The 17,009-nt window shown below is 49.3% G+C and overlaps 5 protein-coding genes across 5 annotated transcripts; all 5 read left to right on the forward strand.

Annotated features, from left to right (window-relative positions):
• H257_13001 (hypothetical protein) lies at nt 1-559 on the forward strand (the record flags this gene model as incomplete). Its single annotated transcript, XM_009840415.1, has 2 exons — nt 1-78; nt 230-559. The coding sequence occupies 2 exons, from the start codon at nt 1-3 to the stop codon at nt 557-559; spliced, it is 408 nt and encodes a 135-aa protein (XP_009838717.1).
• A 302-nt stretch (nt 560-861) lies between these two features.
• On the forward strand, nt 862-4,503 carry H257_13002 (hypothetical protein). The gene is made up of 6 exons (XM_009840416.1): nt 862-995; nt 1,069-1,346; nt 1,397-1,659; nt 1,702-1,851; nt 2,889-3,186; nt 3,923-4,503. The coding sequence occupies exons 1-6, from the start codon at nt 901-903 to the stop codon at nt 4,342-4,344; spliced, it is 1,506 nt and encodes a 501-aa protein (XP_009838718.1). The 5' UTR covers nt 862-900; the 3' UTR covers nt 4,345-4,503.
• Nucleotides 4,504-5,742: 1,239 nt separating this feature from the next.
• On the forward strand, nt 5,743-6,959 carry H257_13003 (TKL protein kinase). The gene has a single exon (XM_009840417.1). The coding sequence runs from the start codon at nt 5,797-5,799 to the stop codon at nt 6,847-6,849; it is 1,053 nt and encodes a 350-aa protein (XP_009838719.1). The 5' UTR covers nt 5,743-5,796; the 3' UTR covers nt 6,850-6,959.
• Nucleotides 6,960-7,743: 784 nt separating this feature from the next.
• H257_13004 (TKL protein kinase) lies at nt 7,744-9,000 on the forward strand. Its single transcript, XM_009840418.1, has one exon. The coding sequence runs from the start codon at nt 7,775-7,777 to the stop codon at nt 8,807-8,809; it is 1,035 nt and encodes a 344-aa protein (XP_009838720.1). The 5' UTR covers nt 7,744-7,774; the 3' UTR covers nt 8,810-9,000.
• Nucleotides 9,001-11,505: 2,505 nt separating this feature from the next.
• On the forward strand, nt 11,506-12,713 carry H257_13005 (TKL protein kinase; the record flags this gene model as incomplete). Its single annotated transcript, XM_009840419.1, has 1 exon — nt 11,506-12,713. One exon carries the CDS (start codon nt 11,506-11,508, stop codon nt 12,640-12,642), a length of 1,137 nt encoding a protein of 378 aa, XP_009838721.1. The 3' UTR covers nt 12,643-12,713.
• Nucleotides 12,714-17,009: the final 4,296 nt, after the last annotated feature.

A 17,009-nucleotide genomic window follows, 5' to 3' on the forward strand; every position in this document is an offset into this window, starting at 1 on the left:
ATGTCGTGGAACGCGTACGTGTCGGTGGGCTCGACGAAGTCGACGGCCCATTTGACGCGGGCAGTCTTGTTGACGTCGGTCAACTTGGGCTTGACGTTAGAGTTGACTTTACCATAAGACCACGTTTGTAGTAGTCCTTGAGCGTGCTTGGTGGTATTCCGATGGCATGGGCGACGTACGTTATTGTCGTGCGCTGGGATGCTGGCACGGCACGTATACGTTCGGGGAGGTCGGTGTACTTATGTTTGCGCCCAACGCGGCCTTTCTTCATGCTGGCGGTGTGCTCACATATCATTTCGCGGCTGGGCAAGTTGTCGCCACCAAGCGACACGTTGGCACGTTGCCATATCTTGCCAATAGTTCGTGGGTTGCGCCCAAAGATGCGAGCCACTTCAAGTATGGCCCCACGTTGCAGCTTGCACGGGTGCTGAACAACGCGTACGAGAAGGTGATCTATGACAGCACGTCGCTGGCCAGCGGTCAGCTCCTTCATGAAAACGCGGGGTTTTGCAACTCAATTTGCCGCTCAAACTTGATCGACATTCTGATTTTCGGATAAAAAATCTTTGTATCCGTATGAATTTATCTTGCTTTTAGTATCTGAATTCTAAATCGTCCTGTTGATTTCGATGTGCTGTTTTTTTTTACACCTTCTAGTCCAGAAAACACGTTGTCTTCTGTATTTTATGAGCATGTCTTCAGATTTTTTATATTTATAAAAATAGTCAAGATATGCAAATTTTCCCCTTAGGGTACTTCTATTTCCGTCTGGAGGTAGTATTAACAAACCTACAATAGTACTACTATGAACGCTAGTAGATACTAAATAAAGTACGAGCCGGACTTGAACGGGAATTCCGCCGATTTCTTACTGTTCCCTCCGCCGCAAAAATCATCTTCATGGGGGTTGTGGAAGTGCACGGACAGAGCGATTTCAATGCCAAGCTTCGCGGCGCCGGCGGCAAGCTGGTCGTCGTGGACTTTACAGCTACATGGTATGCATAGTTGACTTGAATTCCCTACATGTGTCCATGCGTCGAAGGTACCGACGAGGATACGATGTCGTAGGTGTGGGCCGTGCCAAATGATCAAACCCACGTTCCATCAATGGGCAAATGAATTGCAAGATGTGGTGTTCCTGGAAGTGAACGAAGCCAACAACGACGACGTGATCCACTCGATTGGGATCCGTGGGTTTCCCACCTTTCACCTGTACATCAACGCGCAAAAGGTCGACGAACTAGTCGGAGCCGACGTCAACTCGCTCCGACGCAAGATCGACACGTGGCGTGCATCTGCAGGGTACAATCCGTTTGCGTCGGAAGGGGTCGCCCTCGGAAGTGGAGGTATCGATCGTTGTGTTTGTCCAAACAACCAACCACTGGTGTGATGGTAGGAGCGACCTGGGAAGACCCTCGGGACGCGCGGTTGCGCAAATTCAACCAAGATGCGTCCGCCGCCCTTCGGAACGTTGCCGCTCCAGTGGCCGCGCCGCCCACGTTGACCGACGAAGACGAGCAAAAGGAGGACGACGAACTGGTCAAGGCGCTGTTGTTGTCCCAGCAGGAGCTCAAAGACGCGCAAGCCGATCAAGCCGCGACGTCGTCGGAGACGTCCCATCTCGAGATTCCCCCAGTGAATGCCGCGTTCTTGGAGCAGGTAGGCTTGAAATGACACATGACGAGCAACGATGGCTTGTAGTTGACCGAAATGGGGTTCGCGGAACTGCATGCCCGAAAGTCTCTGCTGGCAACTACCGAACAAATGTCCCTGGAAGCGGCCATCTCGTGGATCGCAGAGCATCAAGAAGATGCCGACATCGACGCCCCTATCCAGTTTATCGACTTGGCCGTACGTCAAAAGTATTTTTATTTATTGTCGATTTGATACAAATTTGGGGATCGAATAATCGCACCGACGGAACCGATCCACAAGCGAGATCTGATTGGTTGTTGAATTTCATTGTTTTGATTGGCTAATACTTTTGAGCTCATCTGAAGTAGCCTATCAAATCGATTTAAATTCCAACGAGAAACCACGACATTTCACTCGAAAGCATAATACGCGAATAAGTTTTTTTCGTTTTTTTTTTTTCGATTCTTGGTTTCATGGTTGTTGGACTGTGGATTGTTTTAAATGTGTCCAAATGTCATTTCGACCAAGTAGTCGTTAAATTCTCTGCCATAGTAGTAATATCTGTCTTTTATTCCAATTTTGGTGGACTTTTGTGCATATTCTTTGCCAAATCTATCGATCGATTGTTTGACTTTTGTAAAGATCGTCCAGTATCACACGAATTTTAGTGACACACTAATTCAATGTTGAACAACCGTCCATGATTGGCCACTTGATGAGTGTTGTGGGTTTTGATTGGTCTATCTATTCTTACGAATTTGGACGACGACCCCACTTTGATCATATTGCCAATCCATGGGATCAAATTTAAGCTTGTACAAAGTATGTGCACTCGAGCCCTCACTCAATTTGGGCGAATGATACTTTGAAAGGGAATTGCATGAATATTCCAAAAAGATTGGTTTATAATCAGCGCTTAAAGCAATTGTAAGCCAATGAAATGTCATAAATGTTCGATATTGATAGAAATTGAAGAATTACAGCCAATGAAATGCAAATGTCGCCAGTAATTTTGAATTGTCGGCAGTAATCTGGAACAGAGGAAGGAATTATGATCTACCTGATTTGCCCGATGCGGTGGGGCTCAATTAAAGTGTGGGTTGGCACAACCTAGTCGATAGCACAACGTGATTGAATGGATTGGCTTGGGCGGTTGGTTTTGTTTCGTCCATATTGTTTTATGCGGGTGGCTCCAGATTGAATCGATGTTGTTTGACAATCATGATATACAATACACACGCCATCACATGTAGAAACAACGTAAGGAGCTCACGACAGAAGAAAAGCAAGCCAAAGTCGCAGAGCTCAAGCGCCGAATCGACGAGAAAAAGGCGCAGCGCGCCGCACAGGCCAAGAAGGACGACGTGGCGCGGGAAATTGCGCGGCGCAACATGGGCAAGGACATGGCGAGTGCGCGGGAAGAGTACGATGCGATCCAGACACGGCTAGTGCGGGAGAAGCAGGCGCGAGAGAAGGCCGAGGCCAAGCGCGAGCGCGAGCGGCTGCTCAAGCAGATTGAGCTCGACAAGGCGGAGCGGCGGGCGCGTGGGGGTATGACCTATGTACATGTGGACGTTTGTGTTATATTGCCTTTCTTTTCCCCAAAAAAATGGGTAGACTGTTGTGCTGATTCGCCAAATATGTATCGATCGATTGTTTGTATGGACTTTTGTACAGATCGTCCCGTGTCACACGAATTTCAGTTGCATACTAATTAATATTCGATGTTGAATGTCGATAATTTGATTGGCTACTTGATTCGTGATATGAGGGTTTTGATTGGTCAGTCTGGTCATCACTCGAATTTTGAATCGACAATAGTCGTGTATCGTGATTGCCGAAATATATTGTTGTGCACATACATTTGCCGAAATAGTTTGGAACAAACCCAACAATATTGTGGATGATTCGAGATCGCCGAATCGATGCTATGATTGGCGCATCCAAGTTTTGAGTGGATGATTTGATTGGCTCTTGCAGAAAGGAGGACAAGTATATTCAACCAATCAGAACTGCGGATATTGAGTAGACAAGCCAGGCGAATAATTTTGAACGTTTCTAGCGAATAAATGACAATAATATTCCACTACGCACACTCGTTGTAAACGATGATTGGTTGAAATGTCTCGTTAGTGCACTTTTGATTGGCTAGGACAATCTCAATACATTTTGTCCGATTCTACTTCGTGTATGTACTTGGAAATTGGCTATGACATTCTATAATACGATTGCTAGTTGATTCATTTTCGCGTCCATGGGTAGCATAAACTCACTACACATATTCTAGGCAAATTGGCGGCCGCAACGTCGTTGGATGCCCCCGAGCGCGTATCGACAACAGATGTCGCTGCGCCGTCGCCCGGGAAACCGGCGGCCACCCCCGAGATGCAAATGCAAACGAGCATCGACCGGCTGTCCCAGTACCGCGTCGGCAACGACGGGCTCACGGCGCTCAAGACCCTGCTGGTGTACGTGACCAACGTGTTGGACAAACCCACCGAGCTCGACAAGTACGGCAAGATTAACTCGGCCAATCCTGCGTTCAAGAAGCGAGTGGGGTCGTTCATCGGCGGCCTCTCGTTCCTCCGCGCCATCGGGTTTGAGAAGGACCTAGACGGAGACCTCTTTGTCCTGCATGAACCCAACGAACCCCGCCTTCGCGACGCCAAGCTCCGCCTCCAAAAAGCGATCGACGCATTTCCGCAGTAGATGGGATTTGATTGGGCAACGTTTTGTAACCGCCACCGCGGGTCGTTATCCGGATGAGTCTTATCCGGATTCAAATGTTTTAGCTCTCAGAGTACATAACGATATATAAACTCCTGAAATTCGCGTGGTTTTGCGAATCCAGAAGAAATTACGCTGGAAGTTCTGATTGGCTGAATATTGTTGGTTTTCTGGTAGAGCCAATGAAATCCTCTCTTTGTTGGATTAGCCAATAGCATCGATTCGTTATTCGATTCGGGCGAGATTCACAGTCAATCTGGATTACAGTTGGTATACTGTAGCTGTATAGCACAATATGAATACAGTGTACTACCCGGTACTTACTGCACTGGTACTAGTAGTACGAAAGAAGTTAGTACTACCGGTAGTACTGTACTAGTAGTAGTACGTAGTAAGCCTCGAGGAAAGTCGAGGTCCCGATGGTTTATTAATGTAGTAACGACAAATTTTGTTAACGTTATGAATCCAACATAAGGACTAGATGAGTTATCTAGAACGAGCACAAAAGCCATATTTTGTCCGGATAAGAGGTGCATTTTTCATGTCTGTGATGGCCGAGTGGGTGGCATGACACCAAACCCTTTTGATCTCTTGGACATCAAAACCTGACTTGCCAAATACTTGTGAAATCTACCACAAGTGCTCTAACGTTAATCGTACAACTCTGTACAAAAAAATATTGAATTGTAGAGTTATGAATTGCGTTTGTGCTTAACCACCGATTTGTTGAGGCTGGGTTTTGGTCTCGACATCTTGCGACGGGGTATTATTAAACGAAACATGTCACAGATGAGAAATTCCGCACATTATCACGTTGTGTAGGTTTTACCGTATAGCGTATATGCATTGCGACAGATTAATCTATTGCGACTCCTGTAATACCTGATACGTTTCCTGTAATAACTGATATTTACTTGTGAATACTTCAAATTTGTATGACGCAATGGATTAACAAAATTTTGAGAACGAGTGTCGGCCGGTTGTGAAATATCACCTGTCGCAATACATATACTAAAAAAAATGCTGAGTATTTGCGAATCAATACTCGTAGTATGTACTTCTGCTGTAACTAGTATTAATGTACTGTACTACTATTAAGTAGTAGTAGTACAGTACAGTAGGTGCTACGAATGCAGTGTACGACGATGACTGTCAAGTAGATATCCCTCACAATTCCACGCCGAACGACGATGGGACCAAGTCAATATCCAAGTAAATTATACTAATACGTACTATTAACGTTAATAATTGCATCAAACTCTAAAATACAAAAATACTAGGTAATTTTCAAGTCGTTCAACTCATGGATTGGCTATAATGTCAACCATTTCAGCCAATGATATGTCGCGTATGTTGCTCACACGACATGAAAGCCAGTCGGCGGCACTCGCCCTTTCGACAATCGTCATTTAACGAGTGAATCCTTCGTGCATCATGGGGTGCAACGAATCGAAGCACGTCCAACTGCCATCGACGCAACCTAGTACAGGGCAAGGGCAGACGAACATTGCACCAACAAGTGGCCCGCTGATGCGGAACCCGTCCAAGCCGATCTTCGCGACGCCGATGCCCCCAGTGCAGTCGACAGCCGACGTCGACTGGTCGCAGTATACCGAGCTGGAGCCGTTCAAGGCGAAATACTGGATCGACATCGAAGATCTCACGATCGTGCGTCCCATCAAGTCGACCTACATGAAGACCGAGATGGGCAACCTTCATGGCGAGTCGGTACTGGTCAAGTCAATCGATACGGCGGCATCGACGGACGAAATCGCCAAGTCCCGCAAGGCTTTGGTGGCCGAGATCTCGTCCATGGCGCGCACGCAGCACCCCAACATCGTCGGGTTCAAGGGCTTCTCCATTAGTCCTGACATGGGCCTGGTGTGCATCTCCGAGTACATGGAAAGCAAGACGCTGCGCGGACTACTGGACAACCCTAAGCAGTTTGCCAAGCTCACGTGGGGAAACGACAAGATCAACTACGCCATCGACATCTGCTCGGCGCTAGTGTACATGCACACACTCAAGCCGACGCTGATCCATCGAAACGTGAAGGCGTCCAAGGTACTCCTGGACCGGTCGCGCAGCAAGGCCAAGCTCAGCGGGTTTGGCGCGAGCAGAGACCGCTCGTTCGAGCAGGAAATGACCAACAAAATAGGCCAAATGGAGTGGAGCGCGCCGGAGCTCATCATGGACGACGAAGACTACACAGAAAAGATCGACGTGTACTCGTTCGGTGTGCTACTCACCGAGCTGGACACGGGCCTGCTGCCGTTTTCAGACGTCAAGGACACGATGCATGCAACAACGTTCACCAATAAGCTCGTATCTGGCGCATTGCGACCCAAGTTGAGTCCCGAGTGTCCGGCCGAGATCGCCAAGGTTGTCAAGTACTGCCTCCAGCAGGACCCGCATATTCGTCCGTCTAGCGCCAAGGTGCTTGAGATGCTCAACGCCGCCAAGATCGCACTCGAAACACAGCCATAAAATAATCCAGTTCAACGCTGCCGTCTACTATATTACACTATTAATATATTACTACTACTACTAGTAGTACTATTAATACTAACATAAAATTCCAATTTCAATTTAAGAACAAATAAGGCATGTAATGTAACTCGACTCGTAGGTATCGGATTATAATTCTAGAATATGTTACATGAAGCCAAAATCCAGGCCTACTCGGGAGTTATGAATGCGATATGATTCCTGTTGTAATTCACATCACTTTGTCCAGAAACATCTTAAAGTGTGAACTTTCTACGCAGCGTTATAAAATTCAGTAAGTTACAATCCGTCGACTCGACGGATTTGGCGAATCAACCCACATTACGTACAGACGACACGAAGTAAAATCTAAATTCTCAACTGTGATTGGCCGAAATTCGATGTGTAAACCAACTGATTTGTAAAAACGGATTCTGATTGGCCACAAGAAATGAACACTACCTAAACTTGGCTTGGGTGTGGCCTCAACTCGATCCTTGTCTGACTGTACAGTTAGCGCAAGTGTGCCGAGGGGATACATCAAAATGGTACGCTGGCTGTGGTATGTAAGACTGCAATGCACAGTAACTCTGGCACTATGGCCGCTACAGATCTTGACGTGTTAAGTGTATATGGAACCTCCTCGCGTGTAGTGTATTTCGAAGTACAGTACAGTGTAGTTTATGTCATCAAGTTAATGTCATATCACTTTACAATGTGATGTTGCTGGGTCGTAGTGCTTGGATCCAGCCAATCAAACCGCTTGGTTGATTTGGTCGACCAATCACAATCAACGAAAATGGCATTTTATACCCATTACACCCAACTTAGTACCCAAGTGTTGGACGATTCCTCGCAATGCCAGGGTACATGTACAACCCGACCATTCTACATTTGCACGACCTCGTTCCACATCATCATCATCATGGGCTGCGCGTCGTCATCTACACAGCATCAAGCGTACACCCCACCCACACATACCCTCAAGCAGACGCCGGAACGCGCGAAATCCGTCCGCCAAGACGAGTCCGCCACGTCCGGCGTCATGTTGCACGCGTCCATGTACCCCGACCTGGCACCTTACTTTGGCGAGTACTTCATCGACGGCGACGATTTGCGCATGGTGCGGCAGATTCCTGCGTCGTACATGCGGACCGAGATGGGCAACTTGAACGGCGCGTCCGTGCTGGTCAAGTCCATGGACGCGAGTGCGTCCGCGGCGGACAAGACCAAGTCCCACAAGGCGCTGGTGTCGGAGATCTCGTCGCTCGCGCGCATCGCGCATCCCAACATTGTCGGGTTTGTGGGCTTCTCCATCAATACGACCTCCAAGGGACTCGTGTGCGTTTCCGAGTTTATGGAAGGCGGCACACTGCGCACGCTACTCGATAACCCGCGGCAGTTTGGTCGACTCACATGGCCTGCCGACAAGATCAACATCGCGCTCGACATTTGTTCCGCGCTCGTGTACATGCACAGCTTGAAGCCGCGCCTCATCCACCGCAATGTCAAGGCGAGCAAGGTCCTTCTCAACAAGAACCGCTCCGTGGCCAAGCTGAGCGGGTTTGGCGGGTCCAGGAATCGCGCGTTCGACCAGGATATGACCAACAACATCGGCGACATCCAGTGGAGCGCTCCGGAGCTCATCATGGAGGACGAGGACTACACGGAGAAGGTCGACGTGTACTCGTTCGGGATGCTGCTCACGGAACTGGACACGGGACTCATCCCGTTCGCCGACGTCAAGGACTCCATGCCCACCACGGCGTTCACCAACAAGATCGTGTCCGGCGCGCTGCGACCGCAGCTCAGTCCCGACTGTCCCGCGGAGATTGCCAATGTTGTCAAGCACTGCCTCCAGCAAGATCCGCACATTCGTCCGAGCAGCGACCGCGTCCTGCAGATGCTTCTCGCGGCCAAAGCCGAGTTGGTCGCCACCCCGCCGCCGACTGTCGTATGATAGATTAGTAATACTAACGTTATTGGATACTAGTAGTAAGTACGCCGTACTTTACTGCACGGTGGTGGTGGCACCACAGGATGCCACGTCATAGTCGTAGGATCGTCGAGAATAACCGGATAACATCCGGTCGAGAGTATCCGGAGAACAAGTATAGGTTAAATAGAAAAACGTAGGGCAAAAGATTTGGCCTGTTCGTCGTCTTGCACCATACCGTCCTTCATCATCCAATAAAACAATGTGTTGAGGGTAATTATAGTTAATCAGTGAAGTCAAATCTCATTTTAGTAAAGTCTAACACATTTTGGGGGTTTGATTTTCATAGACACATTTTTCGCTTAAATTTACTGCTAATGCAAATCGGATAACGTAAAAAACCAGTTTACAGATAACGTTTTTGGAGTAGAATGGCCATACCGGTAACTTTGGAATCCGCTAACGTAAACGGCCAATTCTTGCCCTCGGACCAATTCTTGCCCTCTTTCAGTTTTCAATGTCAAGTATTTTAATTATACCCAATCAAATACCTACGCGGCACTGAATCAGCCGTGATTGGCTAAAGTACTATTCGGCGCGAAACTCGCACAAATTATCGAGTGGAATTCAAACACATCTGCAATTTCACTCATGACGGGCTACACACATGAGCAGCTCGTCGAAGCAACCGAGCGCGCGTTGCAAGGAGAGCGACAAACAGATCTCGGTCGCATCTACAATATGCCATACCGTACGCTCAAGCTCTACATCAAGATGAGAGACACCGGCAGCATCGTTAATTGCAATGGCCGGTAACGTTACGATGAAAGTTGACAATGTTTAGCCCGATGGTACCTCCGGCGCAAGGTGGTCATAGTTTGAAGCTGGCGAAAAGCTAGGGGATTATATGTGTTAGGGGTGAAGGATTAGCTTGGGGCCATAGGCTCAGCGAACTTTTTTGCTACTGGTATTGGTCAATGGTTTCTCCTTAATATAATTACCTGTAAGATATTATCAAAGTAAGTGCGGTTAGGTGAAGATTAGCTTTGGCAATTGTTTTGAGCTCATATTAAAAATATTGTCCAACCCTCTCGTCACCCTTCAAACCCATACTGAAGTCAAGTTTAAAGAGGGCAAACAACTGGTCCGGCATATTTCACAACTTTTGTGTTTGCTTCGGCATAACTACGTTAAAAATACACCAAATTACGAGCAATTTGAACGACTGACATAGAGTGTTCTTTCCTCTACAACTGGATAACTTCAGATTTTTGTAATTTTGCTTAGCCTATGAGATAAGGCCAAAAAGCTAAGGGGTCGAAAGGAGGGCAACAATTGGCCGTTTACGTTACATGTACTATGTTTGAGTTCTGAGAATAGACAAGACGCACCGTTTTCTCTACATACACATGTAATTGAATTATTCGTTTACACGATTAGCTTCACCGAATTGTACTCACATTTTGATAACCAATTTAGGATAATTTTATATATTGAAGTATGTATGTGTAAACGCATGGAAAATTCGGTGTAGGTCCAATATAATTTACACAAGGTCATGGGTTTGTACAGTTCCTACTTCACATGACCGAGTTTATCACTCGACACATCCTCAGGTCCAACCCAATGTGGCCGGTATCGACAAGGGTCCTTCAAACCCAATCATGATTGACTATTATTATCGACGGCTGCACGCTGAATTGGCGTTTCGTCAACGTGACAGAAGGATTGGCATTATATGAAATAGGTTTAGACTCCAACAAATAGCGCGGTGTGATTGGGGACAAAGTTATCCTAACTGTAAATTGGTTAAGGGTGCGTCTGGTACTGTAACCTTTCAAAAATAGGAGTATTCCATTTTATCGCAAAATGTCATTTTCAAAATTTTGTAATACTACTCCGGAGTAGTATGGCGTTTTGGACCTCCTCAAGCAGTAAATCCCACTCGGAATTACATGACTAGTATGGGTTAAAACTCTGCAAGCAAGACAGGATTCAATTTTGATCAGATTTGTTGAAGTCGGCCCCAAAATGGCGTTTTGGGCCTGAATATTGTAATATTTCAGGTCGCCAGACGGGCCCAAGTTATCTTACAGTTAGGACATTATTGTAACTTCTTTATTACTGAAGCAATTTCAACGACTCTATCGACCTTCCGAGTACACTTGAAATGGGTTGCATTGACGAGATGCCTCTAAAAGCCCCATAATACTATATGAAGTCACAATTCCTACCTGTCTGATGCATCATTTGAGTTTTGAAGCAATTGAACAGGTTAGTAATACTAGTACCTACCGGTAGTTGCAAGTAAATTATTCATATCCAAACGATGTGGGCAATCGGTCAAGTGTGCGATCAGCCAATGCTCGGAGATTCTCGTGTTCGGATTCCCCATCTCACTCTTCAGACTACCGTACTTGTGTGTGACATGCTTGTTGAGGGCAGTGAACCTGCACATATAATATGCTGGAGGTTTAGTATCAAGGTATACTCAAGTATAGAGGTATAGGTTTAACGCGATGTTTAACGTCATGGCGTTATTCTCGCTTTAATGCGTACTCCGATGTACTACGTAGTATGTCTGTGTGACGGTTTGAGGGTAAACACAAAAACCTTGCGAGGCGAGATATAAAACGTACTTGAACCCCGCTTTCGCGGGAAAAAAGTAGTAGCAAACCTCTGGCGTATCCTCATTTTCCATTTGACTTGCAGGTGAATCCATGGGCTGCGCCAGTTCCACCGCCGCCGCGCACACTCAATCCGCAACGACGAGGTCGTACCTGTCACGCTCACATGGGTTCTTCTCCCCGCCGCGACGTTTGAACGAGACGTTGGGGCCGTTTCGACAGGTCAACTCGTTCAGTTCGTCCATGACCCTCACCAAAGAGCGCTCCAACCACAGCTTCCTCCCCCAATCTCTCGGTCCTCTTCCGAACGACGACGACGACGACGGCGTGGACTGGTCCGAGTTCCGCTTGCTGGAACCGTACAAGGACATTTACTGGATCGATCACGACGACATTACGATCGTCCGGACGCTTCCAAGTACGTACATGAAGACTGAAATGGCCACGTGGAATGGCCGTTCTGTCCTAATCAAGTCGGTGGACTTGTCCAAGTCGCCCGCCGAGATCGCCAAGTCCCGAAAGGCGCTGATCTCGGAAGTCACGTCCATGGTGCGAATACAACACCCCAATATCGTGTCCTTTCTCGGGTTCAACTTGTCCCCACAACGCGGCATCGTGTGTGTGTCGGAGTTTATGGAGCAGAAGACCCTTCGTGTACATCTGGACACACCCAAAGCGGCGGCTTCGATGTCGTGGGCTACGGACAAGATCACGTTTGCCGTCGACATCTGCCAAGCGCTGGCATACATGCACGGGCTCAAGCCGCCGTTGATCCATCGAAACATCAAGGCAGACAAAGTGCTGCTCAACCCATCCCTTCGGGCAAAATTGAGCGGGTTTGGCGTGTCTCGCGCGCGAATTTTTGAAGACGAAATGACTGCCAAGATTGGCGACATCGAGTGGAGCGCTCCAGAGCTGCTCGTGGATGGCGAAGACTACACAGAGAAGGTGGACGTGTACTCGTTTGGGATTGTCCTCACAGAGCTGGACACGTGTGCGCTGCCGTTTGCCGAGGCCAAGTCGAACATGCACGGGACGGACTTCACCAACGCTCTGGCCACCGGCGCCATCCGACCCAAGCTCTCCGCGGACTGTCCCGCCGTGATCGTCCGAGTCATCAAGCATTGTCTACAGCACGACCCGCACCTCCGCCCCACGAGCGCCAAGGTCCTAGATATGTTGAACGAGGCAAGGACGCAATTATTGACGCCCCCCGGACGTTCCGAGTAGGATTTGGGGCGGCAAAACTGGTTTTGTCAACAATTAACATAAGTGTATTTTAGGCCGAGTTTGGATGCCACAGAAAATTTGATGTCAAATAATATTTTGAAAGAGCATTCCCTTTTCAAATGGGTGACCTCTGGATGCCATGAAGGGATGAGAACCATTGTTAGATAACGTTACTGTATAATGCGTGACAGGATACAAACACCAAGGACATTTGGACGAATTGGTCATTAACTGTAAAGTGATTCAGGTATGTTGACTGGCCAATTGGTAGCCAATGGAATCACACAATTGTTTGGTCGATTTGTTGGCACCACAGTTTCAACTTTCACGATTACTGTATCAATCTAAATCCTCTGGCTTACTACCATAGAAAATATAGCCATGAGCTTTGCGTACCCTTGTCGCAATTACTGTAGTTCCATGGAACGCTTCATGCACACTCCAGTTCAGCCCAAGTTATACCTAGGTAATTCTCATATTTGATTGGTCCATTTTGTAACTGCCAAATCACCACATTGTTTGTCCAGTATCCGGATTGGACGTCAACTGTAAGAGTCAAAGTGTAAAGCGATTATAAAAGATGACGGTCGCTTGCACGACGAACCTTGTCTCACAGGTAACCATGTCCATATGAAGGTAAAACAAGTTCTGATGTTCCACCCCAACACCACTGGTGTCAAACAAGGTTGATTGGGTTGTAGTTGTCGGCTGCCGCCACTTCAACTATATACCAGCGCGTGAAACGACCTTGCCAAGGTCCGTCATGGGTCCATTTTTTTTGGCATTGTCATCAATCCATGACAAAGCATTGCCGGGGCCAGAACTTGGGTAGTGTTCTGCAGCGTGCAAAGCAATTGGATCGCGCGTGGGTTTGACCCATTGTGTGTGTCGTGTCAATGGTCGCGTGACCGGATTGAGGAGCCGCGAGGACGCGCCGCTCGGCGCACCGTTGTGAACCCGTTCAGATCTTCCCGACGACGACAACCACCTGCTGTCGACGAGTGGCAACCGCCACGTGGTGGGTTTTAGACAATTGCTACAACCCGGGGAACACCAGCTGTTGCATCGTTTATCTCAGCTGCTGCCCCACCAAGGAGATGGCACTTCAGTGCCGTTGCCAGCCGACAACGACCCGTCGGTTGTCCTTAACGACACGGATATGGGCAGCGATGGCGGTTACGGCCGTACGGCATCGCAAGTTTGGAACGCACCGGTGATCCCGCAGCCACCGACATTTTCGGGCTCGACCAAGACCGAAAGACGCGCTTTTATGCGCGAGTATTAGAAGTATCTGGGGCAGCTCAACGCTCTGCAGCGCCGCATCGCGCTGTTCGACTTCAACCGCAACCACAATTCGATCACGAACGATGAATGGGTCGCGTGGTTAAGTCAGCGTTTGAGGAAGACCCTCGAGACCTGGACGTTTTGAAGCAACGTCTGCAGCGAGCGATTTGCTTCGATACGAAGATCTTGGATGCGGAGTCCCGCGTCGGTCATATGTTGAACGAGCTGATGCCCTCATTGGAACAAGACCATCAGGATGTGGGTACTCCATGAAGAAGGCAAGATGGTCGTCGAAGTCACGACGAAATCGATCAAGCCAAAGTCGCTGAGGACAGCGGTTCAAAAGCAGCTGCAGTTGCACTGAAACAAGGCGTTGAAGAACCACCCTATTTCGTTACGTCAACTGGCTGCGAACATTTGCAGCTGGCCACCAGCTGTAAGTGGGACTCGACGACGATCCAAACCTTCCCCGGCAGCGAAGCTGGTAGAAGCTCCACGAGGCAGAAAGCCTCATGTGACAAGACGCGACAGCGACCGGGAAGACGCCGCCAAGAACAATGGCAGAGTCGGCGGAAAGTCCGAAACAGTCGTACCCAAGAATGCCGAGCCCTCTGCCAAGAAGGGCTGATTGAAGTGCGGTGACATGCGTCACCGTGTGGCGCGGTGCCCGAAGCCCGCGCTTGGCGAAGCTAAAACGTTGTTGGCAGCGCAAGTGAAACGCTGGAAGGACGGCATCAAGGTGCTGGTCAACCAGCCACAGCGTCAAAAGACAGAGCGTGGCGTGATGTTGGAGAATATCGTCCGCGTGGACGATGTGCTCCTGGACTCTGGCTCGGACGTGACCGTTGTCACGCGCGGCGTCATGGATGCGTTTGACGCAGTCGGTGTCGAAGTCGGGATTGTCTCCCATAGCGTGCCGCATTTGGTGTACCCGTATGGCAGTGACGTCAAGCCAGTTGTGATGACGCGCAGCGTCAAGTTCAACTGCGTGACGCTGGACACGACGTGTGGACCGCTGGTATTGCGCGGTCTGAAGGCTTGGGTCGACGACGCATCGTCCTCGACTGACCTCACCATGAGTCGCCCAGTTATGGAGTTACTGGGCTTCAGCGTTGAAGACCTCCTTATTGGAGCATTGAAGAAGTAGGAAGAATGGGACGTTTCGTCCGTGCCGACGAATGAATTGTCGGGTATGGAGAATGTCAAGCGCCTGATGGCTGAGAAGTTGGACCCCGACGATGGGATGAAGTGTGCTACTCCGGAGGTTTATCCCAAAACCTCCGTCGAGGACGAAGCGGAGCGTCGCAGCACGAAGCAGGGGGCCGTTCAAGCCATTCTGACGGCTGCACAACCTACTAGCCAAACACATTGATGTATTCCGTGAAAATTTGGGCGATGATCCGCCTGTCAAGGCCGGTGAAGTGTGGGATGCGACGGTATCCGCCGCTGCATGTGGAGTACATGCGCAGCCATGTGGCTGCCCTGGAAGCGAATGGTATGGTATACCAAGACAACCGGGCTACTTGAGCCGCAGCCCCAAGGGTCGTGCCGAAGGAGGAAGTCAGCGACTTGCGCATGACGATCGACAGCAGGCCGATCAACACCTGCACGGAGCCGATGCCTTGGCCGACGCCCAACCTGGACAGCGCGATGGTCTGTCTGGTCGGAACAAACGTGTACTTCACGTTGGACTGGACCAAGGGGTACTGGCAGTTGCTGCTACATGCGGACAGTCTTCTCGTTCATGACGCCCTTCTGCGTGTACACCCGGACCTGTGTGCTCATGGGAAAGATGGACGCTGTTGCGTACTGCCAGTCGGTTGTCCACCAAATGTTTGGTGAGCTGCTGTTTCGAGGCCTGTTGGCCTGGCTCGATGACTTGCTGGGGTCCACCTAGACGACGGACGAGCTGCTCGACTTGTTGGACCAAGTCCTGTCCATCTGTGCCCAATTCGGACTCAAGCTGAGCCCGAAGAAGTGTCATTCCTTTCTGCGCGAGGTAGAATGGTGTGGCAAGGTGATTTCGGCCGATGGAATCACCCATTCCCCAAGCCGAATTCAAGGACTCGTGGAATTGTCGCCGCCGATGACCGCGGCCGACCTCCAACAGTTTGTGTGTGCCACCAACTGGATGCGTGCGAGCATCCCTGGTTACAACCAGCTGGTGGATCCTTTGCGACGTCTGCTCGACGTGGACACCAAGGCAGCCGGAAGCTGCAAGTAAACGGCGTTGGTGCGTGTCGCACTGTCTACCGTGGGATGGTCGCCCGACCATCTCAAGTGTTTCAACGATGTGAAACATGCGTTGGCGCATGTGGTGCCCCTGTCGCACCCGCGAGAAGACATGACGGTCTGCCTCTTCACGGACGCCAGTGACCTGTTTTGGGGTGCGGTCGCCACACAAGTACCGCCAGCGGACCTGGATTTGCCTCTCGAAGACCAGTGCACCAGCCGCTTGCGTTCATCAGTGGGTCGTTTTCTGGCGCGAGTGCGCGCTGGTCCATCGTGGAGAAGGAGGTCTATGCCGTTGTCGAGTCGTGCAAGAGACTCGACCTACCTGGTCGTACACCCGGGTGGTTTCCGTCTGTTCACGGATCACCGCAACCAGGTGTACATTTTCAACCCAAGTGGCTCGAACGCCAACATGGCCAAGTACCAGGCCGAGAAGCTGCAGCGATGGTCGCTGGTGATGTCGACCTTCCCGTACACCATTGAGTGTGTCTCGGGGGGCACGCATGTATGAGTTCACATTCTTGCCACATAAATTTTGCTGAAAACCACAGAACAGACGCCACCTGTCAACTCATGTGGTGAGGTGGAATCTCGAGTGATACGGCTGTGCACCAAGGTACTTAACAAGGGAATTGTATTACATCTGAATTGTCAACTCATGTGGTGAGGTAGAATCTCGGTGATGCGACTGCGCATCAAGGTACTTAAAAAGGGAATTGTATTACATCTAAATTGTTGGCATACACTGCGTAGCCCGGGGTAATCAATATTCGGATGGTGGCAAGGGATACAGTAAAAGAAAAGTTCATACGATAGGAATGAACGTACATGTACAGTACATGCCCATAACT

This window comes from Aphanomyces astaci (genome assembly GCF_000520075.1).
Source record: "Aphanomyces astaci strain APO3 unplaced genomic scaffold supercont1.44, whole genome shotgun sequence".
Lineage (NCBI taxonomy): Eukaryota > Oomycota > Saprolegniomycetes > Saprolegniales > Verrucalvaceae > Aphanomyces > Aphanomyces astaci.